Source organism: Triturus cristatus, chromosome 5_1 (assembly GCF_964204655.1).
Source record: "Triturus cristatus chromosome 5_1, aTriCri1.1, whole genome shotgun sequence".
Taxonomy (NCBI): domain Eukaryota; kingdom Metazoa; phylum Chordata; class Amphibia; order Caudata; family Salamandridae; genus Triturus; species Triturus cristatus.
In genome coordinates this window covers 698,035,796-698,060,802 of record NC_140587.1, presented here as the reverse complement: position 1 = coordinate 698,060,802, position 25,007 = coordinate 698,035,796, and the positions used below count along the sequence as shown (strand labels likewise).

The 25,007-nt window shown below is 48.4% G+C and overlaps 1 protein-coding gene across 3 annotated transcripts in view; it reads right to left on the bottom strand.

Moving 5' to 3' along the window:
- PRKDC (protein kinase, DNA-activated, catalytic subunit) overlaps positions 1-25,007 on the bottom strand; it is a 2,754,228-nt gene that overhangs the window by 795,723 nt on the left and 1,933,498 nt on the right. For all 3 annotated transcript variants that reach the window (XM_085605657.1, XM_085605658.1, XM_085605659.1), the window contains one exon: positions 18,615-18,726. In XM_085605657.1, the coding sequence (XP_085461783.1) occupies positions 18,615-18,726 (112 nt within the window). The remainder of the gene's footprint in view (positions 1-18,614; positions 18,727-25,007) is intronic.

Genomic DNA, 25,007 nt, shown 5'->3' with positions numbered 1-25,007 from the left:
GAACCAGAGGTAATGTAGCAAGAGCGTGGATGCCAGGACATAGGTGTGACACAATAATAAAAATTGTGTTGTATTTATCACTTGTAGTCTGACGTGCGCCGAAATACGCGCCGGGTATCAGACAAGATGAATGCTGAACGTTGGCTCAAGCGCGAGAGACAGTGCGTGTCGGTATGGAAGTGGACACGGGCCTCTGCGTGAGCTTTCGAATAAAGCAAGACGGAGCTCGAGGGCAGGTTGTCTCGGTAACTGTGAGAAAAGGGGGCGGCCACAACACCCCAGCTTACCTCTGACAGGGCGGCCAAATGACGTGGGCGATGATAGGGACAGCGCGGAAGGTGCTGCAGTAACATGCAAATGTCGCTCTCCTCTACAACCCGGAAGAGGGAAAGGAGGATCCAGCGGCTGATGCGGACATCAGGAGAACAGGAGGAGAGGACGCCAGGAGAACCGGAGGAGACAACACCGAGGAGAACACCGAGAAGCGAGCGGCACAGACAGCGAGCAACTACCGGGAAGTGGCAAGACCCGACTGGAGCACAGAAGAAGACCCAGACGAATGGTGGACCCCGGAGGAGACGCAAGAGCCGCCGCAACTCAGGAGAGTTGCGGCTTGAGGCGGTACGTGTCGGGGCACCAGTGGTTCGTGGTGGCGGCGAGTGGAGAGAACGTGTGCTCCGTGTATTCCACACCACAGCAATTCTGAGCGCACAACTTTCTATAGATATTTTCCCTTCTCTTTGGCACCGTTACGTATCCCTAGCCTTGGGGGAACATTAGGTCACCTGTGTCCCATATTCCTTTCCCATAACCCCAGTTTTTCCGGACCTTGACTACTTTTATTCAACTAGTTGTGCACCTCGATCTTTCGTTTTTTTTTTATTAGCACAGTCTCACTTTCGTGGCCAAACAGAGGGAGTGTAAGAGAAGGACCCTGTAGACAGGGACTGTGCTTTTAGCACAGCCTTCTGTTACTAACACCCTACAACCAGCACATTATCACCGGGGTGTGGTGGTAGAAATAATACAAAAACCCACACTGTAAGGATAATTATTGTCCCTCTTTACTCTCTCGAGGGGATGCCTGCTTAGAGAACCTCCTGGGAAGCCCCTTCTGGTCCACTGGGGGAGGAGAGAGGAGGAAGGAGAGAGGAGGAGGAGAGAGGAGGAAGGAGAGAGGAGGAGGAGAGAGGAGGAGAGAGAGAGAGAAAGAGAAAGAGAGAAAGAGAGAGAGAGAGAAAGAGAGAAAGAGAGAAAGAGAGAGAGAGAGAGAGAGAGAGAGAGAGAGAGAGAGAGAGAGAGAGAGAGAGAGAGACAGCGCGCGACGAGAAGTCCTGCAACCGAAGACCATCTACAAATCAAAGAACATACTCTAGACGTCCAGACCTTATTTGCTCTGCGACCTTGTTTATCTGTACGATTCTGACAATAAACGTCTCACTATCAACCACATACGGCCTCCACGCTTCTGTTTCCGCCCATCCCTCCGACAGTAACGTTCAACGTGCTCGAATGGGTGAGGAAACGTTGAACAGCCGAGACCATAAATGTGACAATATGCCCAAAATTATGTCCAAAAGCTGCTCAGCTATGCTGGATAGACAGGGTGGAGCACTCAGACATAGCAATAAAAGTCTGTAAGTAGTGCTGGAGTGTACAAGGTAAACGAAGTCCCTCTAAGTTGAGTCCACAAATATCAGAGTTGCCGGCAATAAATAAACGAAATGCCTGAGCCCTCAGAGTAAATAAGTAAAAAATACAGTACCTTGTGAAGCACTCGCAAATTGACTGCAGAAAATAACAGGCAGGAAAAAAATATGAAGTCCCAAACTTGACGCCAGATTTGAAGTGGGTTCATGGGTAGCTTGCTGTAGTAAAAGACGATCGCTGGAAAGCATAAGCCGGAAGTCTTCAAATGATTTCTGTTGCTTTATTGAATTAGCCAGAGGAACAAGTACAAGTGTATTGAGGGCTCAGGATGATCACTTCAACTGACACTGGAGTGTTCTATGCCATTTCCCTAACATTCTGATGCAGGTAATACATGGATGGTAATACATGGAATATAAGCACAGGTATAAAAGAAAGTTCTATGAACAACGCATAGAACTAGCAAAAAAAACATGAACACCACAGGAACCAATGGGTCGGATACTCGCTATGCAATCACAAAAAAAAAAGTATCACTTAAACTATCAGATTTTGACTTTCAGTGTGCAAGTGCACAGCAACAGCAACATTAGTGTGTAGCTGGCAAAAGAGACCATGGTGCAGTGGACAATAACATTCACCATTTTGCATAATCATTCAGTCAAATAAGTGTTTTTCCATCTAATGCCCATCAGAAAAAACTAACGTCACAAATGGTCTATATACTTAGTAACTTACATTTAAGGGAAATTAGCGTTGTAAGTGGATTTGGCAATGTATGTGGAAACATAGTGTGAGGCCAAGTAATGTGAACGGTCAATCATTACTTGAATGTGTGAGCCTTTCTAGGTAGGCATCTATGAAAGTAAATATTTCAAAACAATAAATTCTCGATTTCCGTTCTTCTCACAAATTTCCAAGCTTGGTGGTTGACCACCATCTCCTGACAGGGAATGCATGAGGTATAACTGAAAATAGTATCTTCGTCCCTTTGCCTGAAATTTCTCCAAACCTCGGTCTAACTGAAACGGATCAAACGGCAAGGCACACCTGTACGGTCATTCGGGAATACAATGGACAACTTACTTACCTTCGGTATCGCCTTATCTGGTAGAAACATAATCTAGCCACAGATTCTTTACCCTTGAATTTCCCAGGCATTAGGCTTGATCTGGAAGACTTTTCCTCCGCCAATACCCTTGAGCGCCAGTAGGTGGCATCGGTTGGCTCTGTGTGATGTAGTCTGTGCCGGAAGTGCAGTCCGTGTCACCTATACAGGCGCTAACTCGGCGCACTGACATCAGTTACTTTTCACGAATTCCACACTAGGAGTGCTGAGCGTGAAGTGCACTGACAGTGGTGTGTTTAGAACAACTAGGGCCCTGAAAGGCATCAGACCTGACCCTAAAAATCTGTCCACAGTGAGGGGAGGATCAGTGGGTGGGTAAGGAGGCATAAGAAAGAGGCCCTAGTGCAAAGCACCCACTTTTCAGGGAAGATGGTCAGGTAAGGAGGCTTGGATGGCAGAGCCTGCGATTCGCTCACTGTCCTGGCAGAAGTTATTGGCACTAAAAAGGCTGTTTTGATGGTAAGCAGTCGGAGGAGGCCGTTGTGCAGAGTTACAAACAAAGCACGCATGATGTAGAGTCCGGATACTGCCAGAGACCGGAGTCCTCTGATCTCCACCTCTCCCAGATAGACGTTCCATCCCAGGAGTTAAACAGCTGTCACTACTGTGAGATCTGGTTGGGGAAGAGAGAGGAGTCTGCGTCTGACGTAATCACAGTTGGTCAGCCACCACTGCTGGTCCTGTGCAGCTACCTCTGGGATCTGGACCATGTTGGAGAGATTCCCCTAATGCAGTGCCCACTGGAACTTCAGGTCCCACTGCAGTGCCCGCATATGCCATCCGGCATGTGTCACTAGCAGGATTCAGGAGGCCATAAGGCCCAGCAGCCTCAGACTCAGTCTAACCAAAATCCAGGAAAGAGGCTGAAACATCGGTATCATAGCCTGAATACCCTGGGCTAAAACGCTTGGGAGGATAGGACCAAAACTGCACTGTGTCCAGAACAGCTCCGATAAAAGGGAGAGTCTGCGAGGGAGTCAGGTGTGACTTCTGCACGTTGATAGTGAACCCCAGTGAAAGCAGGAGGTTGGCCGTAGTCTGTAGGTGGAAGAGTACAGCTTGGGACGAGCTCACCTTCAACAGCGAGTCGTCGAGATAGGGGAAGCCTGCGCCCCAGATTGGCGCAGATAAGCTGCCGAAGTGAGCATCTTGAACTTTTCCTTTTTGAGGAAGTAGTTGAGGGCTCGTAGATCTAGAACAGGATGAAGGCCCTTGTCCTTTTTCGGTACCAGAAAGTAGCCGTATTAGCAACCAAAGCCACTTCTGGTGCCGGAATCCTCTCTATGGTTCTCTTGGCCAAGAGCGTCCAGACTTCCTCCTTGAAGCAAGTTCAGGTGGCCCTCCGTCAGCCGGTCACAAGTTGGAGGCATGGAGAGAGGAGTAGTCTCAAAGAGGAGGGAGTAGCCCCTTTGGACTATCTGAAGAACCCACCTGTCCGACGTGATGTTTTGCCAGTGGTGGAGATGATGGCTGATCTTGCCACTAACAGGCCGACCATGATTTTGAAGGGCCGGAGTAGAAAGGTTTGGAGGCCGCAGGGGGAGGAGTGGACTGTCCCGACCTCTGTCTACCCACCCACGGGGTCAAAGGAGCCGCATTCACGGCCATGCAGAGCTTTCTGAAATTGCGCGGCTGGGATAAGCTGGCAGGGCTGAAATCCCCTTCTGCAGCCACGAAAAAGGCAAAAAGCAGACAGGGGACGGGTGGCCCCTAAGAGGCTCAAGAACTTGGCCGTAGCCCGTGACTCCTTAAAGCACTTCATGGCCATGTCTTCCTCATCTCTGAACAGACGGGTGCCATAAAAGGGCATGCTCATGAGGAAAGCCTGGACATCTCCAGAAAAGTCAGAAGTTCTCAGCCAGGCATGGCATCGAACAGCCACCACCAATGGCATTGCTCTGCCCAGCAAGTCGGTCGTTTGAAGCCCACAATGAATGGTGAAATTTGCCGCCTCTCTCCCATCTGATACTGCTTGGGAGAGAATGGCCCAGCCTCCTCTGGGACCTGTGGCAGTACTTGTGCAACTATTTCCCACAAGGAGTGGGAGTAATGGCCCAAAAGGCATGCAGTGTTCACCGACCGCAATGCAAGGCTGGTGGAAAAACATTTGCTTGCCCCAACTATCAAGCCTCTTGGATACCCAATCCAGGGGTATAGAAGGGAACATGCTTTGGAAGGTAGAGGCTCGGACCACCAAGCTCTCAGCAGTAGGTTGATTGGTGAGGAATTTTGGGCGATGGTGGTGGGTGATTGTCATAATCACAGGAGCCCCAGTGCTGGGACTGAACCAAGTTTGTAGAAGGACATCAGTCAAGGCCTCATTGGAAGGCAGGAGGGGTTCTGAGGAGGAGACACCTGGCTGCAGGAACTCTGTCAAGATGTTCATCTTGACTTCCACCGAAGGGAGCTGAAGGTGCAAGACCTCAGCTACCCTTCTCACCACATTTAGCATATGAAGCGCCCTCCTCCGTAGCCACAGTAAGGGGAGTAAGCAGGTCAGAATCTGGAGAGGTATCCAGTCCATTGGCCTCACCCAATTATTCATACCAGTCTATTTCTTGCTCAGGCTGGTCTTCCAAAGGGTCTAGCGACCCCTCCCAATATTCCTCCATTCCCAGTCCTTCAAATAAGGCTGGGGAACCGACCTAGGATGCAAGGGTGCTGTCAGTGCTGGAATCCGATCAGGCTCCTGGGTTGTTGGGAATAAGATTTGGGCAGGCGCCTCCAGGAGTCTCAGAGCAGGGGCCAGGGAAGGTTGTAGTGGCACGACTGGATCCAGCACCAGATCCACTGGTGGTCACTGGTGCCGGTAGAGCCACTTCTGAACCTCTGGGGCCCCAAGGCGTGCCGGAAAGGTCAGGTGGCCATTATATAAGGCACGTGGCGTCATAAAATTCTTTAAGCTGGGCAGGAAGCGTTCTGGCTCCTGGAAAGGCAGAGCAGCGCGGAGCCATCCCAGGTGCAGGTTCCAGAGAATGAGGCCTAGAGTGTCGAGTCTCCTCTGTTAAGTCGGCCGACGGACGGGGTGGGTGAGTGGGAGTTCAAGCACGCTTTGACATTTTGTGTTTCTTATGCCTCTTACCATACGACCTGACAACTTTGAGAGACAGGACCTTCCACTTGATCGGAACCACAAACGAGATCTCAGGTGCGAACGGTGTGGTGCAGAGTGCCAGGCTGCAAGCAGCTTTAGGGACCGCCCCATCAAACCTTTCGGAGCCATGGGCCGGCAGTCGAAGCACGTCTGAGTCATGGTTGCGCTCCAGGCACCAGAAGCAGGATAAGTGTGGATCCATCACCAACATGGCACAATGACAGGCACCGCATGGTCTGAATTCAGACCATGTTTGGAAAAACCTACACGCTATAAGTCATCAACAAGAGGCTGAGAAAAGCCTGTCAAAAAATGACTGAGGTTGGAGCCACGATAGAAGCAGCGGCCATATCAGACCATGCCCCGATTCAATTAGATATCCGTCTCCTGGCTGCTCACCAGCTTAGCAAAACGTGGCGCCTTAACCGTAAACTGCTAACTTATGATGCTGCGGCGAAGGAGGTAGAGAAGGCTATAACGGAGTATATCTCCCTCAACGGCACACCAGACACTGCGATCACACACTTTGGGAAGCCCTTAAGGCAGTCATTAGAGGGACATACATTGCGATAGCAGCGAGGCTTAATGGGGACCGGGCCGCGAAGCGAGCCGGGCTTAATGCCACCGTGAAAGAGCTAGAAGACGAACACCGACGGGTACCCACTTCTAAAAATCGACTGCACTTAAATGCAGCACGGAAGCTACTTAGGGCGATAGATATGGATGCGGCTGCGTATGCCTTGCTGTAGCAATGGACACCACCTCACAAGGGATAAAGATATAGCGGCCGCATTCGGGCAATTTTATGTGCAGCTATATACAGCTGGGGACATTCACATAGACACTTGCCCGCGGTACATCGAACAGGCCTCAGTCACAAAACTACTGCCCTTCCATTCAGACCAATTGGAAAAGGATATCACAGAGCGGGAGGTGCTGGACGCAATAGGCCACTTGCAGGTAGAGAAAGCACTGGGGCAAGACCGGTGTATAGCTGCATTTTACAAGCAGTACGCATCACTTCTGGCTCCCCTCTTGACACGCCTTTACAACTCCTTTGGCGAATCCGGGGAATTGTCAGAATCAATGCGCATGGCGGTCATCACGGTGTTGCCGAAGCCGGGGAAGGACTCCCAGCTCTGCGCTTACTACCGCCCCATATCCCTTTTGAATCTTCATGGGGATCTTGGCGGGATGACTTGGCAGGCATATGCCGGGCCTGATGGAGCCTGACCAGTCTGGCTTGATACCAGGTTGCACATGTAGTAACAACACTAAGCGGCTCTTTCATCTACCGGACAAGACCAGAGGTCGTGGGTCCCGACATTATTTCTGTCCATCGATGCCGAAAAGGCCTTCGATCGCATCCATTGGCCCTTCCTCTATGGGGTACTGCAAGCGGTGGGCTTTGGATCCAAGTTTCAACGTTGGGTCGGGGCAAGTTATGCGGATCCCAAAGCGCGGGTGCGGGTAAATAACACACAATCGCCGCCGAGATGGAGGCAGACTAAGGAGCTCGGTCTGGAGCTCCGTGCCCTGAGTCAGAACAAACAGCCAAAATGTGGCCATCTACGCCGATAATTCTCGCCATCAGGATAAGGGGATAATATGAAGTGTACCGGGTAAAATCTGATGCATTTCTGAGGCATAAAGAGGCATCGACGAAGAAGAAAACGAGGAAAACAAGAACCAAAAGGAAATTAACGCACCTGGTCAGCCGGTCATCGGTATCTCTGCGGGGGCCACCCGGAGCAATATCGGGACTTCTGCGAGCCTTTGTGAAGCCCCTGAGGGGGTCCGACATCTGAACCTGGTGCGAAGTGGAGAGAGCAGAGTGGAGAAAGCGGAGCCCGTGGCAGCGCTGTGCCGCCCGGTGGGAGTGTGGGCGGAAACAATTAAGGCGCGCCGCAGCAGCAGGAGGGCCGCCTACGGAGTGTCTTTCCGGGGAGAGTGGTGGCAGCAGCTGAAGAAGCCTCTGAGGAAGGAGAAAGGAGGAGCACCTCTATCAACGCTGCCGGCAATCCAGGTGGGGTGAAAGTAGGTCGTATCACCGCGGGACAGCAGGTGGCCGGAGGACAGCGTGAGCCGGTAAGTGAGAGGGGCTCTGGCTCTGGCTAGAAGCCAAAAGTAGTGGGAGTAGGGAAGGAGAAGGAAAAAGTTTCTGCAGGGGTATTTTCAGGACCCTCCGGCAGTCAAAGGCAGGGAATCTGGAAGGCACTAAAGTCCCCCCTACTACTAGCAGAGGCTTGGAGAGTGAATCAAACGGAGGGGGGTACTGCATCAGGAGCAGGCATTTGTTTTCTAAGGGGAGCGCCGATTCCAGGGCGTACCCAGATACTAAAGAGAAAAACTTACCATTGGCGAATTCCACGCCCAAAGTGATAAGAAGCCACAAAAAAAAAAACATATCTCAGGGCAGCCACAAGCCCCACTTTCCAGAGCAAGCAATGCGAGTCTAAAAGCCCCAAGTCTGAGTAACATACAAAAAATTACTCCCTCTCTGAGATCCTATTTCAGGATCCAGGAGAAGGACGATAAGCCAGAACAAGGAATGAGCGGACCAAAAATTCTGAAGGTAACACGCATTACCATCGTCACAGAATTGACCTCCCAATCATCTCCTTCACCTTTGATAGGTGTTACAAAACAAAAAGCCATAATAATGGCAGAGAAAAACAAGGAAGGAAGCATGGAGCTAGTGAAGAGCAACAGATACCAAGTCCTCTCTACACAGGAGCCAGAAACAGGAGGAACAGCCCCAGAGGGGGCTGCCCCCGAGGGTGGAGCAGTTACCATCCCGAACACTAGACAAGACCCAATACCCTCCGGGAGTCCCCATGAAGAAAAAATCCGTGAAGAGATGATGAAGGAGATGACAGGCAATTTTGTGATCTCAGAAAGGAATCAAACAAAGATACAAGAAGCTTGTGAGGCACTTGAACAAAAAATTAACATGCTCATAGACAGAGTGACGCAGGTGGAGGGGGAAGTAGAGACACTGAGCAAAAAGGCAGAGGCTAATCATGATGAAATAATCAGGTTGAAAACCAAAGAAATTGAGATTAGCGAAAGAATGGAATCCCTGGAGAATCACGCTAGGAGGAACAACCTCAAAATCCTAAACGTGCCAGAAGGAATTGAAGGGGGAGGTATAAAGGGATTCACGATTCAGCTACTGGAGGAGAAAATTCCCTGGACCAAATCGGTTAACCTCGCAGAAGATATCCAAAGGATACATCGATACCCCTTTAGGAAAGGGAAACCAAGGAAAAACCCCAGAAAAATCTTGATCAACTTCAAGACATATACCCTGAAAGAGAAAATCCTGGGTGAAGGTTTAAAAGCTGGCTCGTTTTCTAAGGATGATTGGTCTTGCAGAATCAGGTCAGATATATCCAGAACAACCCAAGACAGACAATGGGAACTGGGCCAGCATATGCCACAACTAAGATCGCTCGGTGCTACTGTCCAAATGCACTTTCCAGCTTCTTTGAAAATCATGTGGGACAATAAGATGCCTAACATGAGAGACCCGAAGGAAGTTGAAGGCCTCATTGAACGAATTAAAGCAAAACGGAAGAACCACTCCTAAGATATAAGACATAAGTTATAAGGCTGGACTTATACGGTGATAGATGGCAACAATCTTTAAATCATGTTGAAGGACAAGGAGCTCAAAAGGGTGGAAATCTGCCCAGAAAAAAGAAGAACAAGCATTTGCAATGCAACAGGTCTCGCATTTACGCGAATTTGAGCTATTGACGTTGCAAATAACAATGCCTTTCATTTTTGTTTTCGTTTTTAAAATATAAATAAAACCCATTGTCATTTACAATGCCAATAGCTTAAACTTGCGTAAATGCGAGACCTATTGCAATGCAAATGCTTGTTTATTAAGCACGGACCCACAACTTTCCAACCAGAAACAACACTAAACTACAGCAGAGGAGCTGTGTTGCTCAATCTTATTGGCTTCAGTACAAGCCTCAGCAGAGCAGACTATGTTAGGGCACGAGCATTACCATGAACAACCAAACAAAATAACCACAATGCTACCCATATAGCACAGGCCACATTGTAAGACAGCATCTTTCAACAAAGCATTCCCCTATTTAGTGGCGTGCCACCTGTCCGCGAATGCGCTATTTAAATGCATATAGATTACAAAAGAATGCAATATTGACCAGCGGCCTTGTACCTCGGCACACAGTCGCCAGTTATCAGGCCTTGCTAAGCAGGCCATGAGTCCCTAGCATGGATGCCTCTGCGCATAACGTACACATCTCATTAGGCAAGGCAGCAAGCCGCCGGACCTTCGGGCTTAGGAGCAGGCAGTAGCATTTCACAGCTCTCACTAAAAAGCCAGCAGCCCCTGGATGAACCACTTACGGCCCTTTCTAAGCAGGCCAGCCGTCCCGCGGCGTTGGTGAGCTCATCTATCCGGCCAATAGAAACAACAGGCTTGTAGCTCCGGGGGACGTCACGCATAGGATGTAGCTCGGACTGTCCGACTCCGTACAGCCTCCGATGAAGAGGACGCCAGCTGAGCAGACTTGTGGCTCTGGGCAACGGTCAAAGCTGGACAGTGTCAGCCCTAGGCAACCGGACAGCAAGTAGCCTATGGCGGACGTGTGCACTCACACCTACACACCCTACCAGTTACAAACACTATATTATCGTTTCCGGCACATGAACCGGATTCACACAGCCTGAGGCAGGGCCCACATGTACAGAACAATCCGCTGAGAATCTGAGGGATCCTGTGAAGGCGTTTCACGAACGAATCTAACAAGCAAAACAGAAAGCAGCTCCACATACGGGCCGGGAGGGCGAGGGCTGCCCACGCATGCGCGGTACCAGTAACTTTCGCATGCCCAGTGGCGGCACGTGCAGCCGGTGCAGACAGCGCCTGTCCCCTTTCGGGGCTCCCGTGGTGAAGAGGGAGCCCCGGCGCCAGAAAGGAAGTGCGGGAACTGAAGTCCCGGGTCCCAGGAGGGGGTCCGGGTGAAGAGCGGCAGAAAGCTGAGCGGGGCTCCCATGCCTAAGGAGAGAGCCTCGCGTCGTGCTGGCAGTAGTGGAGCTGGAGTGCTCCGGAAGCGCCGCCGTTCAGGAGGATTTCCCCTGCAGACCGGGTGAGTGGGGGATTCTACCAAGGCACAGTGTCAATGTTTGTTTCCTGAGCGGACCCGCCGTTGCGGGCCGCTACAACGAAAGGGCGAGTTTAAAAAAACAAAAAAAGGAAATTGAAACTGCATGCTGGCTTGCGAGGGAAGGGGGACAGGAGATGTGCACGCCGCGTGGCTGTAAGCGCGTACACCAACTCAAATCCGCCAAAAGCCTGCGCGTGCCCATCTCCTGTCCCACTTCCGAGGCAAGTCAGCAACAATAGATGTCGCTGGCGGACAGCAGCGCATCGTGCTGCATTCGCCAGGCGAGACCTAAAAAGGAGGCTTCTCCAGGGAGGGGGGAGGTCTACTGTAAAGAATGCACATTAGAAAACTTTGAAAAAGAAAAAAATCATAACACAGGGTGGGGAGCAAAATGGGGAAAAAAGGAAAAAAAAGTCCTAAAAGCAAAACTAAGAGGAGAAAGGACCCCCCTAAGAGAAACAAAGGGGATTAAAGAATATGCTAGCCACTGGTAGGGAAGTCAAAGAAAAGACTGTTAACATCCTATCGTGGAACACAAACGGGCTAAGGATAAAAAAACGGAGATTGAAGATCCTGGAATATTTAAATAATATTGATTGTGAAATAATCATATTACAGGAAACACATTTACTAAAAGACGAATGGGCGTTGATTTGCAAAAATCAATGATGGGTGGATCACTGTATATGTACAAAACAGGAGTGTAACGTAAAGGGCATAGCAATTCTATTTAAAAAATCTTTGAAAGCAGTCGTTGAAAAAGCAGAAGTATACAAAAAAGGAAGATGGGCAATTGTAAAAGCAAGGATCTACAATACTCTCTATACAGTAGTGGGATAGTATGGCCCTAACGTAGATGACTCTGAGCCTCTTCAAAAAATATACTCTCTTCTAATAACAACCCAAGCCCCGATAATAATGGGTGGGGATTTTAACATAATACTAAACCTCAAAGAGGATCGATACCCTGCAAAAAATTACCCTAATCTACCAAAAATGAGAGAATGGGTCGGGATGTGCATCAAGGACTTGGGGATTGGGGATGTATGGAAAGAAAAAGGAAATAAAAATCGCAGATTTACTCTTCAAAACAAAAAGCTAGGTAATGCCTCTAGAATTAATTTTTTTCTGATTGACAGAAGTCTGGTTGACTGCACAAGGAAGGTTGAGCATATACCAGAACATATCTCGGATCATTCAGCAGTGCAACTCAGCCTCAACCTAAAAACCTCCCTATGCAATCAGAGATGGACAGTGGACAGAGTTATCTTTGCAGACACATCTTGTACTGACAATCTTGCAGAAGAGACAGAACTGTTTTTTCAACTGAACAAAGAAGGCACAACAAAACAAATAGCCTGGGACGCATACAAGGCCTTTACCAGGGGGAGAATTATTAACATTACAGGGCATAAAAACAAGGAGAAAAAGACCTACATCAAACAAATTGAAAAAGAGCTTGTAACTCTGGCTGAAGAGCATAAGAAAGTGAAAACCGCCCAAGAAAAGGTAGTAATGGAGGAAAAAAAGAAAGAAAAAAGGGTAGCATTAGCGGATTTTCCCGAAACAATAGTTAGAGACAGATGGGAGGCCAGTAAATTACCGAATTACGAGTATGGAGAAGGTTGTGGGAGAATTCTGGCATGGAAGACAAAAACAGAATCAATACGTAATAGGGTCACGAAGTTACAGAAGGAAGGCCAACTTGGCTGTTGCTTAGAAGATATTGAGATCAGGCGAGAATTTACAGAATTCTTTGATAAACTATATACGGAAGAAATATCTAGAACTAAAGAGCAAATACAAAGTTGTTTAGATAGGATAACAACTCCCGCGGCGTCCCCTGAACAAAGAATAACCCTCAATCAGGAGATTTCCAGAGAAGGAGTCTTAGATGCAATAAAAAGCCCAAAGAAAGCAAAGGCGGCAGGTCCATACGCGCTACCAAACAAATTATACTTAACCCTAAGAGAAATACTAGTGACCCCCCTAACAGATCTTTTAAATTATATCTTCCTAGGGAAAAATGACCTTCCAGATTCATGGAACGACGCAATAGTGAGTATCTTACTAAAACCAGGGAAGGACCAAGCCAAATGTGAGTCATACAGACCTATCTCACTTTTAAATTCAGGCTACAAGATCTACACACAAATACTGGCCAAAAGACTAGGGGAAGTGGCGGGGTCCTTGATTCATCCAAATCAAAAAGTGTTCATCAAAGGCAGACAAATCTATGAATAATCACATGAGCTCATCGGTGCTATAGACGTTGCAACTCATAAATCCACACCATTGGCAATTATAACTTTCGACGCTGCAAAAGCGTTCCATAGGGTTAGCTGGCCTTTTTTGAACGCCACCCTAGCCAACTTTAATCTTGGGGATAATTTTGAAAGTGCAATTACAAATATATACAAAAACCCAGCAGCCAAGGTACCGGTTACTGACACTCTTACAGACACCATAAAGATAAAGAGAGGCACAAGACAAGGGTGCCCCCTTTCCCCACTACTCTTTAATTTTTACATAGAGCCTTTAGCGTGCCTTCTAAGAAGGGAAGAGGGGATATTACCTTTTAAACATCAAGACTGGGAAAAAAACGTAGCACTATATGCGGACGACTTAATGATATTCACTGGCGATTTAAATATTTCACTCCCAAAGATAGAAGAGATTATAGATCAGTTCGGGGAAGTCTCAGGATATCTTGTGAACCAATCAAAATCTGAAAACTTAGAGTGGAATACAAACTCTGAAAACCCATTAGTGAGGGAAAAAATAAAATATCTAGGGATAGAATATATAAAAGATATAGACGGGATAGCCAGCATGAATTTTGTTAGAATTCATAAAGACACAAGGAAACTTCTTAAGGCTTGGGCAGGTTTACAATTGTCTTTTTTAGGGAAATCCAACATAATTAAAATGAGCATATTACCAAAATGTACATACCTGTTTAGTTCTATCCCGCTGGATTTTAAGACAGAGCAGATAAAAAAATTGCAAGGGGAGTTATCCAGTTTCATTTGGGCGGCCAAGGGGGTAAGAATTGGCTGGAAAAAACTAAGAAGAAATAAGGCGCAGGGTGAAATTGCGAGTCCGGCTATTCTCGAGTATTGCAGAGCCTTTCAATTTAAAAACATAAGGAGACTTCTGGTTAACTGGGAATCATGGCCAGCATATATGAAAGCCTTAGTCGATTCTGCCGGAAATCATTTTCTTTATAAATTTGGACATCCCAAATATTTCAAAAAGATTAAACTAAAGACATTGAGATCAGCTGCAAAAACCTGGTATGGAATAAGAACAATTCTAAAAATTCCTTATTACAGCAAGTATGCACCAATCTGGGACTTCCCAGGTACCCCTGAATGTCTAAAAGATAGACTAGTGACCCCCCTGAGAGAAGGAAACAAACAACTGGGGACAGTTAATAGAAAATAACAAAATCATAGATTGGGAGATCCTAAAGGAAAAGACTCCGGGATCGCTAGCGAGATTCAAATACTACCAACTCAATAGTTGGATAAAAGACATAAAGGAAAATCTACAAGGGGACGACGATATTGAACAAAAGCTGTTGAGCACAAAGCCCTTTATAAAGGAAATATCATTTTGGTACTGGGCCCTTATAAGAGCTGGTGAAACTGAATAAAAAAGCCCCGATTGAAATCTGGGGAAAAGCCTTGCCAGAGCTAGACATGCTCCAATATTGGCAAACCTCAATGGCAATCTGTTGGCACGTGGTAAAATCCGCTACACTGAAGAAAAATCACCTGTTCACGGCACACAGATCATATTGGACACCAAAAAGCCTGCCTATGATCAACAGTAATAAGGTAAAACGGTGCCCCAAATGTGGGGAGGAAAGAGCAGATGATTTGCACATGTTCCGGTACTACATACAGCTGGAGGAATTCTGGAGACAAATGGGTAAGACTCTATCTGAGATGCTGGAACAACCCATAGAGGTAAGTTTGGAAGCAGCTGGGATCAATCAACAAAATATAAATTATCCCACAATGAATAAAGATCAGGAAAATATCTTCTTTCTATTAATACTGCTAGCCAGAAGAGAGATATGCATTAAATGGGTGAAAGATATACCACCAACACATAATGAATGGCTGGTTTCCATACAAAGGGTGTACAAATTAGATATACAAGGGAAAAAGAGTAAGAGGTTTAAATTCTGGAATATTTGGGAACGATACAATCAAGTGAACAATAGTATGCCCAATGATTAAGGTAATGGCAACAACGATTTCAAGCTGGGCCTTGAACTGAGTAGTCATCATGACTAGCTCCCTCAATCCAACAATCTTGTGCCTGGAGAGGAAAAAAAAGGGGCCCTGGTGGACAAGGCTAGATTTATCTTTCATATAACACTGTAAGGATCCGACTCATTGGGAACAGAGTGTTTAAAGGGGCCCCCGACTCCTAAAACTTTGCTTGATGAGGACAAAAAAACCCCCACAAAATCGCCGATATTCTCGGTAGCAAGGGGGACGCGCCAGGGCTGCCCTCTTTCGCCCCTCCTTTTTGCGCTCTACTTGGAGCCTCTGGCGGAGTGCATCCGCCGCCACCCGCAGATTGAGGGTGTATGGATAGGGGGCCAATCCCACAAGATAGCCTTATACGCAGATGATGTCCTACTGACCATTACTAATCCGCGTGGCTCCATAACCCCCCCTCCTAGAGGAATTGGCTCGGTTTGGGGAAGTTTCCAGCTTCAAGGTGAATACAGCTAAGACACAAGCTCTGAACATCATCACTATACCCGGAGAGGAGCAAGCCTACTTAGAAGCCACATTCCCCTTTCAATGGTCGCAACAGGGTATTCCATACTTGGGCATTCAAATACTCCCCACAATAGAAGGTTTGATTACTCTTAACTACGAGGCTCTGCTGCTGGCTGTGAAATCCCTTATTCAATCCTGGCTGGGGGGTCCCCTATCTTGGGTGGGTTGCATTGCGGCCGTGAAAATGACCATATTACCAAACATTCTCTATTTAATGCAGGTGATGCCGATGCCACCACTCCCTGCTATCTTGCGGAATTTACAAGACATGCTGGAGACCTTCATATGGGTGGGTAAGCGGGCTCGGATGGCGAAGGAGCGCACGTATCTGCCGCTGGCCAAGGGGGGACTGGGAATTCCAAACCTGAAGAAAAATTATCAGGCAGCCCAGCTGCGATACATAGTTGAATGGCAGCGTCTGATGACTGAAAAACACTGGTGCTTTCTGGACCAGGCAGTAGCCGGCATCCATATCTGGAAGATCCCGTGGTTACAGCGTAAATATCGGCCGCCTGGCATATATATTTCCCCGGTATTTAGGGCAACTTTTGGGGTCTGGGACAGAGTGTGCTCCTCCTACCACCTCTCCACATATATTTCACCACTCACGCCAATTATAGGGAATCCAGACTTCCCTCCGGCGAGGTCAGAGAAGGTGTTCGCACCCTGGCAGGAAACACAATGCAAGCGAGCTGGTGATCTGTTTGATGTGCAAGGCTTATTGACTTTTAAGGACCTCCAGCGTGACTTTGGGCTCCCAGACTCGGAACATTGGCATTACCTAGCAGTCCGGTACTGGGTGTCTTTGCCCACGGTTAGGCCTCACGTCAGCAGAAGGCCAACGGCATTGGAGCGATATCTATTCACCCAATAGGATGACTCTCGCCTTTTGTCTGATATGTACTCCTTTCTCAACATCCTGCCTACGCCGCTGAGTACTCCTGCTGGCAAGAGATGGGAACGGCAGTGCGAGCGCAGTTTCTCGGACAAGGAGTGGCTAGACATTCTGCATAGAGCGAGCACTCCGCTACGAGTGCTGCAGGCAAGGAAACCCTATTCAAATGAGCACACTACTGGTACTATACTCCAGCTCGTTTGGCTCAGTAGCAGAGGGGAAGGTCAGACGAATGCTGGAGACACTGCACCCATTCAGATACGCTTGCCCACCTACTATGGCATTGCCCCAAACTTCACAGGTATTGGACAGAAGTCCTGACTGATATTGACACAATGTTTAATACTGAAATACCCCGCTTTCCGAGCTAAGTCCTATTGGGGTTGCCTAATGTATCCCTTACACTCCGAACAGGGTAAAGCTATTACACTGGCTCTGTGCGCTGCAAAGCAAGTCTTGCTGTCCAAATGGGGCACAGATGTGATTCCGACTCATGCAGACTGGCTCCATAAATTATGGGACCTGCTAGGGATGGAGAAATGAACAGCTACGGTTAACCATACACTACCCAAATTTGAGAAACGATGGGGACCCTGTATTACGCACCTCTCAGGCGAATTTAAACAACTAACCTGCTCAATTTATTTGCGCATACTGCAGATTGTGCCTCCCACACCCCCAGCTGTCTCAAGGGAAACAAAAGAGTGATTCTGCATATAGGCAACCTGAGCACGACTTATTTTTTTTCATGTATATGGTTTTCTATGTGTTTGAAACATGTCTTTCTTCCCTTCTTCCCTTCTCCCCTTTATTTCCCCATCTCTGTCTGACCGCAAGTGTACTGCACCGGCCTATGCATGTAGATGCAGGTTGATGTAAGCTAAACCAATATATTACAGCTTATTCATCACCGTCCAATGGATGTAGGCGACAGCTGTTGTTCCCAACTCCCTTTTCTGAAACTAATAAAAAGTTACAATCCTAAAAAGTGACTGAGGGTATCTATCTTCACGAATCTGCACTGGCTGGCACGGAAAGAAAAGAAAGGACGTCAGCGCGCCAAGGTGGCGCCTATAGAGGTGACGCAGACGTCACTTTGGCGCTGGCAGACGACGTCAAGAGGAGCCGGCCGAAGTCAACTACTGGTGCGCAAGGGTGTTGCTCGAGGAAAAGTTTTCCAGATCCAGTCTGACGCCTGGGAAATTCAAAGGTAAGGAATCTGTGGCTAGATGCCTGTATCAGATATTTGCATAGTTTTTCATGATCAATCAGGCCTGTACAGGTGAAAAATACTGAAACAATCATGCAAGTGTTGGTACAAAGAAATCTGTCTAAAACTGGAATGCCACAACTTGTTTTATGAAGAATCTAAACACCACATCTAAATCAAAACCATGTACTTTCTGAATTTTAATATGCTGTAAGGACAGGTGGCCCACACGTAGAATTTAGTAACACAGAACATTTTCATCACAATCTTAACAAAATGTCTCATGGAAACTAGAGCACTCATTTTACAAATGAAAATAGCCTGAATAAAGAGCAAAGAAAAATAATTGTTGAACAGACAAAACTATTGCTACAGTATACATCAGACATGTTGACAAAAAAAAACTTAAGGGCAGGTGCCAAGTAATGTCAGTTTAAAAAGTTGCAACTCAAATTTGCTAGCTGAAAACTTTCATTGCTCTCTCGGTTACTAAGCAATTCATATTAGCACATTAATATTATGAACTGCATTCTGTGTAATTTATGTTGCCACTGGGCTCTGTAACACATTGTAAAGGACACTCATACTCTCGGATGGTACATGAGAAAAAAATAATAGGACACATCTAAACTAAGATTATACTTGAAAAATGATACAGATATCTCAAAGACGAGACCTTACCGATTTGTTATGATGTCATCCCAAATGTTCATTGGGTCCATTTTAGAGTCAGGATATCTGGTTGTCCAAATTTGGAGAAGCCTTCTTAGTGATGCATGAGATGATAAATTACCTACATTATAGAAATAATTACAGAAAACATTTAGTGAACCAGGAGAAAAACTGAAAGCTGGGAAATAATCTATTTTGAACCCAATCTTTCCATAAAAATCTAACTTTTGATAGTGGAATGCAAGAACGTTCTCTATCTGTGACAATATTACAACCTAAAGGTATTATTCAAATGAATTTTCTTCACTTCCTTTTGCTACTCAAGGGCGATTCTCCATATTTTTTATCCAATGTTGCCTCTATATTGGAACCATTTTGGAACCTTAACTATATGCCTGGTACTTTGGGCCACATTATAAGGTTTGACTCCATGACATTTGTACCACTCATAGCATTTTTTTGCATATTACACATAACCAGGGATTGCTGGCTTGGCGATCAGTGGAGAGAATGTGATATCCATGCTTCGTACTTAGGAATGAAGTTTAGCGGTCTCATATTCTACTAGGATAACATTTTTCTTAGATTGCCCACTGGTGTTGGCAGAACAAAAGTGTAGTTTGGTTCAACATGGAGATTGAAGTATTAAAACAAACTAGAAGTGATTTGTTGTGTATCGGTTATTGGACTGAGGTTATCGACTTGCTGTCCCAGGTTACAGGGAGAAAGCTGAATAATTCTCTGGAAGTGTTATTGCTGGGTCTTTGTCCCCATTCAGACTCGAGCAAACCCTAGACTAAATTCATAGACATGACCTTGCTACTAGATAAATGACACATCACAATAAACTGGAAGAGCCGTGCACTGCTGACGTTCCAGACTTGGGGTACAGTGGTACTCCCCTGGTTGTCTTTGGAAAGCATGCTCTTACAGAAGGAAGAGAGGGCTGGACTGCAAAAACACCCTTTAGCTCATGATTGGGATTTTATAGTGGAGGCGTTTACACACTGCACTAAAGACAATACGCATCCCTTGCAGTTACTCCTTCTAGCATTCCACTGTATCACAGGATCGAATGATCCTACACTGTTGTTGTAGGACGCTGGCTTGGTATATGGTGCACACTTATTTAAGTGAGGCGCCTTGCACTAATCCAGAGAACCATTATGGGGATTTTAGTAGTCTTTGATGACCTTTGAAAGCATTCAAAGTGGTAGCTTTGGAGAGCAGCCTTCAGGCTTATCTTGAAGGAGTATAAAACAGCTCGTTTTACCAACTCTAATCAGTAGTGTAGATTAGATGAAAAAGCGACAGAGTGTTAAAACATAAAATAGGTGTTATTTATTACACACACCATCACTAACACATTGGTTTATCTCCTATGCTGAGATATCAACACAATGCACAAGAATACTTTGTAAGAATACGGTAATTAGCACGAATATACACTGGTCTACAAGGGAGCCAGGGACACAAGGAACCACTCAAGGTACGTACCCAAGAACCCCACGGAAGCTGTGAGTAGAGTGGAAACACAGCAAGCCCACTGGAAGTCAATGGAGAAGTCACTGTTGCAGTTTTAAAGAAGAAGGACCCTTTTCAGAGGACCCCGAAGAAACCCTTTGGAAGACAGAAGGTTGGAGAGCCACCCCACCCGTGGACACCCCAGGAACCAGGTTGCCTGCACCAGGGAAGCTCAGTGCATGGGAGGGGTGAAGTGATGTCGGAACCTGCCATAGACAGCAATAGAAGCCTTCGATGAAGATGCTTCTGGAGAAGATTGCGAAGGAGTCCGGTGGAATCTGAAAGTGAAGAACCTGCAAGCATACGGGACAGAGTCTATGCCACTCGGAGGTGACCAGGAGGCATTGAAACACAATGTCCACCGATGTCGAGAGGTTCTGAAGAGCCAACGGTGACCTTGTTGCTGCAGCTGTGAGGACCAGGCGATGCTGAGGAAGACCGGGAGCCTTTCACAAGCTGTACCACATCGGATGTCGATATCTAGGAGGTCGGTGTTAGGCAGGAGCTCCAACAAGCCTTGGTAGCTGCAACAGGCGTGGAAGACAAAAAGGAACAAACGTTGGGACTAGCAATGTCCAAGAGACTCGCCAAGTGCAGGAGAGTCAGAGCAGGCCCAGAGCAAGCAGGGGATCCCACTGAAGCAAGAGAAGATCCTCAGGAGAACCCACAGGCCGAAGGCATAGGAGTTGCAAGAGAACCTCAAGCAGCTCACCAAAGTCGGAGGCCCACGATGCCAGAGATGCAAAGAAGACTCTGTTATTCAGGAACTGAGGTGCTGGAGGCTGAAGCTTCTTGTAGCCCAAAGATCTCTGGAGTGAAGAGCCAACAAGTAAGTCGGTGCGGGACACAGGGGTTGGGTCTCAGAGGCTCCGACAAGGGATACTGTCCTCAAAATTGCTAAGAATACAGGTCAGACATCGGTGGGCCTGACAGCCAGCAAGAATATTTAAAGAGTAGATGCAGTCGATGGCTCCTCCACCCCAAGGGAGATGTTGCTTGGTTGTTGAAGGTAAGAACAGTCCTCCAAGGGTTTGGGGAGGCTGTTCAGCTTCTAGACGACTCCGTTTTTTTTGTGATTGTCGCGGTGCACGCAGCCAGGCAGGGCTTGGTGCCAATTTCGGTGCAGAACCTCTGTGCTCACGACTTCAGCTATTCTTTGTTCTTCCTTCAGATCCCAGTATTAATGAATTTAAGGGGCATTTTGTGGTGTGCAGGATAGTAGTCTGTGGACTACTTACGGCTGCCTACACCTCTATATGACCACTTCCTAGGAAGGTGAGAATAAACCTGACCAAGAGTTCCTAGTTTTACCAAATTCAAAATGGTGAAACCCTTTATTGGCTGTCCACTTCAAGTGTCCCACCATAGGAGTGGGCCTAGCCTGAAAGTGGAATGGCATAGTGAGCAAAAAAACACGATGGATTTAGGCCCAGATCTCTGTACTGGGGTGAATGTATGACATTGTTCTGCATTCTGCCCATCAATTGTTCTTTTTGCATTTGTCACCCCGAGTGGGACGGGTACGCCCAGACGTGGGTCCAGCGCTCTCCATGCACTGGAGTCAAGCTATCCTGGCTGATGAGGGGTGAAACACCGAAACCGGTCCTAGGATGCTTGTTTCCAGTCCAGGGAGTACCTGGCCTGGCAGTTTAGGTTGGACTGTTCCCATTGGGCGCAGGGTCAAGATTGATTTGCACATGGCTGAGTTCAAACTGGAATGGCATGGTGAGCAAAAAAAAAACCAATGGATTTAGGCCCAGATCCCTGGACTGGGGTGAATGAATGACAATGTTCTGCATTCTGTCCATCAATTGTTCTTTTTGCATTAGCCTGAAAGTGTGACATGCCTCCTGAATAATTTCCTACCTCCTCTGGTGACAAATAGGCCTCAGGGCAGGGGGTAGCGTGCCTCAGGTCTGAAGGGAAGCTGTTGTCACATATCTAAGGCGGCAGAGGCTTCGAAGCCTCTGGCCTGGAGAAGCTTATTCATCAACCATTCTGCTGGAGGAGACACCTTTCTCTGGAGCAGGCATTGTACCTGACCTGTGAGAGCACAGGCTCTCACCTATAGGGGGTCAGAAACTTGGTGGGCGTGGCTTGCCAGCCAACATGGCGGGCAGGGATCTGTGAAGCCGGAGCAGTTAATCCCCCATTCCTGGCAATTTCTCCTGCCCTCGTCAATCAACACGCACCTGCTAGAGAGAATCCGGTGTCGAAGTCCTCCTGCATCGGTTGGGCTGTGCGTTGTGCCTCCGAGACGGCTGGAGCCGCGGTGGTGACTGTGCGGCCATGCCGGCTTCAGTGTGCGCACGCGGCGTCCCCTACACACAAAATGGACGCTCGCGCCTGTAGTCAGCTCCCAGCGGCGGACCTGGGCCCTGCGAAGTCGGGCTGAGTGGTTGAAACGCCCGATCGGCGGTACACATCGGGCCGCGCTGGCCCCTCCCTTCTGTAATCTGGCGGTACACGGTCTGCAGCCCTGCCTGAGCACCGGAGTGCTGCATATGCCGTCATCGCTGCCGGTGGTGTACGGGATAGGCGCTTGTGTGGTCCTAGGCGGCCTCGGGCGGTTGGAACGCTACGTCTGCTGGGACCCAACCTGCCCGCGGCGGTGGCGGTGAGGACCGGGAAGCCCTACCTGCTGCCAGCCTCCTCGCGGCGCTTTCGCAACAGAAGATGGCTGCCCACATCTAGCTGCTCACATCTAGCTGCCGTGACTGGAGGCGGTAGTGGACTTTGGTTTTATGCAGCACTAGGTGAAGTGCGTACATTGGACCGAGCCGGGCCCCCTCTGCATCAGGTGTGAGGAGTGCTTCAATACTGGTGAAGTAACTGGAGGTGAGCGGGGCGGTCCGGCTGTGATTCGGCTCCTGCCGCACCTGATGGTCACCCCCATGTCGTTGGGTACCCGGACAGGTGGCACCCCGGTACTGCGCCAGAGTTAAGCTCGACAGCAGTGCGGAAGCCCCTGTGGATTCCAATTTGAGCGGACAGTGGTCGTTCTCGGCGCGCGTTAGCCACTGACAAGCACCTGGTGGACTGTGTACTTGGGACCCAATCACTGGCTTAGCGGCTGTCTGCGCGGGCGGCAGCCCCCGGGGACCTGCGCATCGACAGAACTGACATATTGCTGTGTGACTGGCCGGTCAGGCGCCCTGGCCTCACATTCGGCGTGGCCGGCTGTCGCACCCGCATTGTACAACTGACATCGGAATCTACCCAATGCCCCCGCGGGTCATCAGCTGGACGCTAACCGCAGCCACCGGGGTGCAGCCACGGCGCTTTGCCTCACCGGACCACTCTCACGAGCGCCTGCTACGGGAGCAGCCTCCTCTGTCAACAATCCCCTCGCTGTTGCACCGCTTCGGCTGGTGTCCACCTGCAAATGCCCACGGTGCAGCAGCTCGTGATGGGTCGTATGGAGCCAAAATGCAGCAGGGGCCCTTACGTGGGAATGCTCTAGACCCTCCGACTCCGAGTACTGGTGGCATGCCGGAACCCACACCCACGGCCCTAGCAGCAAAAATGGACTCCGTTCTTGCAGCGATGGAAAGGATAGGTGCCACGCTGGAACACACCAGAACCTCCCTGGAAACCCGAATAGATAAGATCGCCTCGGACTTCACCCTCCTACACACGGACCATCGTAAGTTGGCCGATAAAGTCACTGTGCAGGGCCAAACAATTAAGGAGCTCCAGCCTATCACACAAAGCCACACTGCAGCGCTGCAAGACCTAATGGATCGTGTTCATGAGCTGGAAGACAAGGCGGGTGATGCGGAGGGTCGTTCCCGCCGCAACAACGTCCGCGTGGTGGGCCTACTGGAAGGTGAAGAAGGTAGTCATCCAGAATAATTCATGGAGCGGTGGCTTCGTGATCTTACACCTCAAGGTCTCCTGTCGCAGCAGTTCGTGATCGAGAGAGCCCACCGCATCCCGGCACAGAAGCCTCAGCCGGGAGCCAGACCACGACCATTCCTCTTTAAGTTACTCAACTATAGAGACCGTCGGATAATTTCCCCAAGACAGTTCGGAGGCTTGCGTCCTTGGGCTTTCTGTTAGCCAAGCGGGAAATTGGTAGGCGTTGGGGTGATAGAGCAGCTCCCACGGCTAAGGCATGGCTTACGGCCATGGCTTTTTGCAACACGAACAGCGAGATTTACTCCAGCCTCCTCCCCACCGTGGCCCGTCCCAAAGACATCTGGGGCCCATATAAAACATATATCGCGAGCCTGCCAAGCTCCTCTTAATCACACTCCATCTCGGGGATAGTGCCCACAGGGGTTGGATAGGTTATACAACAGCGGAGTTGCATATTCAGGGATGCCATGGGGTGGGTGCAGCGCTGTGGGCCTCTTCGCTTAAGGCTCGGAGTCGTGGGCTGCGCATGGTTTGGCTATTGCAAATATGAAGATTGAAGTTCTAGATGGCATAGCAGAGCGGATGGAGGGTCCTGGTTCCGGGGTATTCCTGTTTAGGTTCGGAAGGGTGGAAATGCTGTGATGGTTGATGGGTCCTTGATGCCCGGGGATTTGCTTATATGTTATTCGTGGTCCAAGGAACGGAATTATCGTAATGTATCTCTCACACTGAAATCTATTGTACACACTGCTGAGATATCTGTCTTGTTTTTTATTTCAACCATAAATAAAGTTTCAAAAAAAAAAAAAAAAAACTAGAGAGACCGTGACGTGGTTCTGCGAGAAACGCGCAAGATGGACAATCTTACAGTGGGCGGTAGCTCGGTCATGCTCTTTCCTGACTATACAGCCCGGGTGCAAAAGCGTAGGCGCAACTACACTGCGGTGAAACAGCAACTCCGCGCCCTTGAAATACCATACTCACTGTTGTTTCCAGCACGCCTGCGCGTTATAGCTA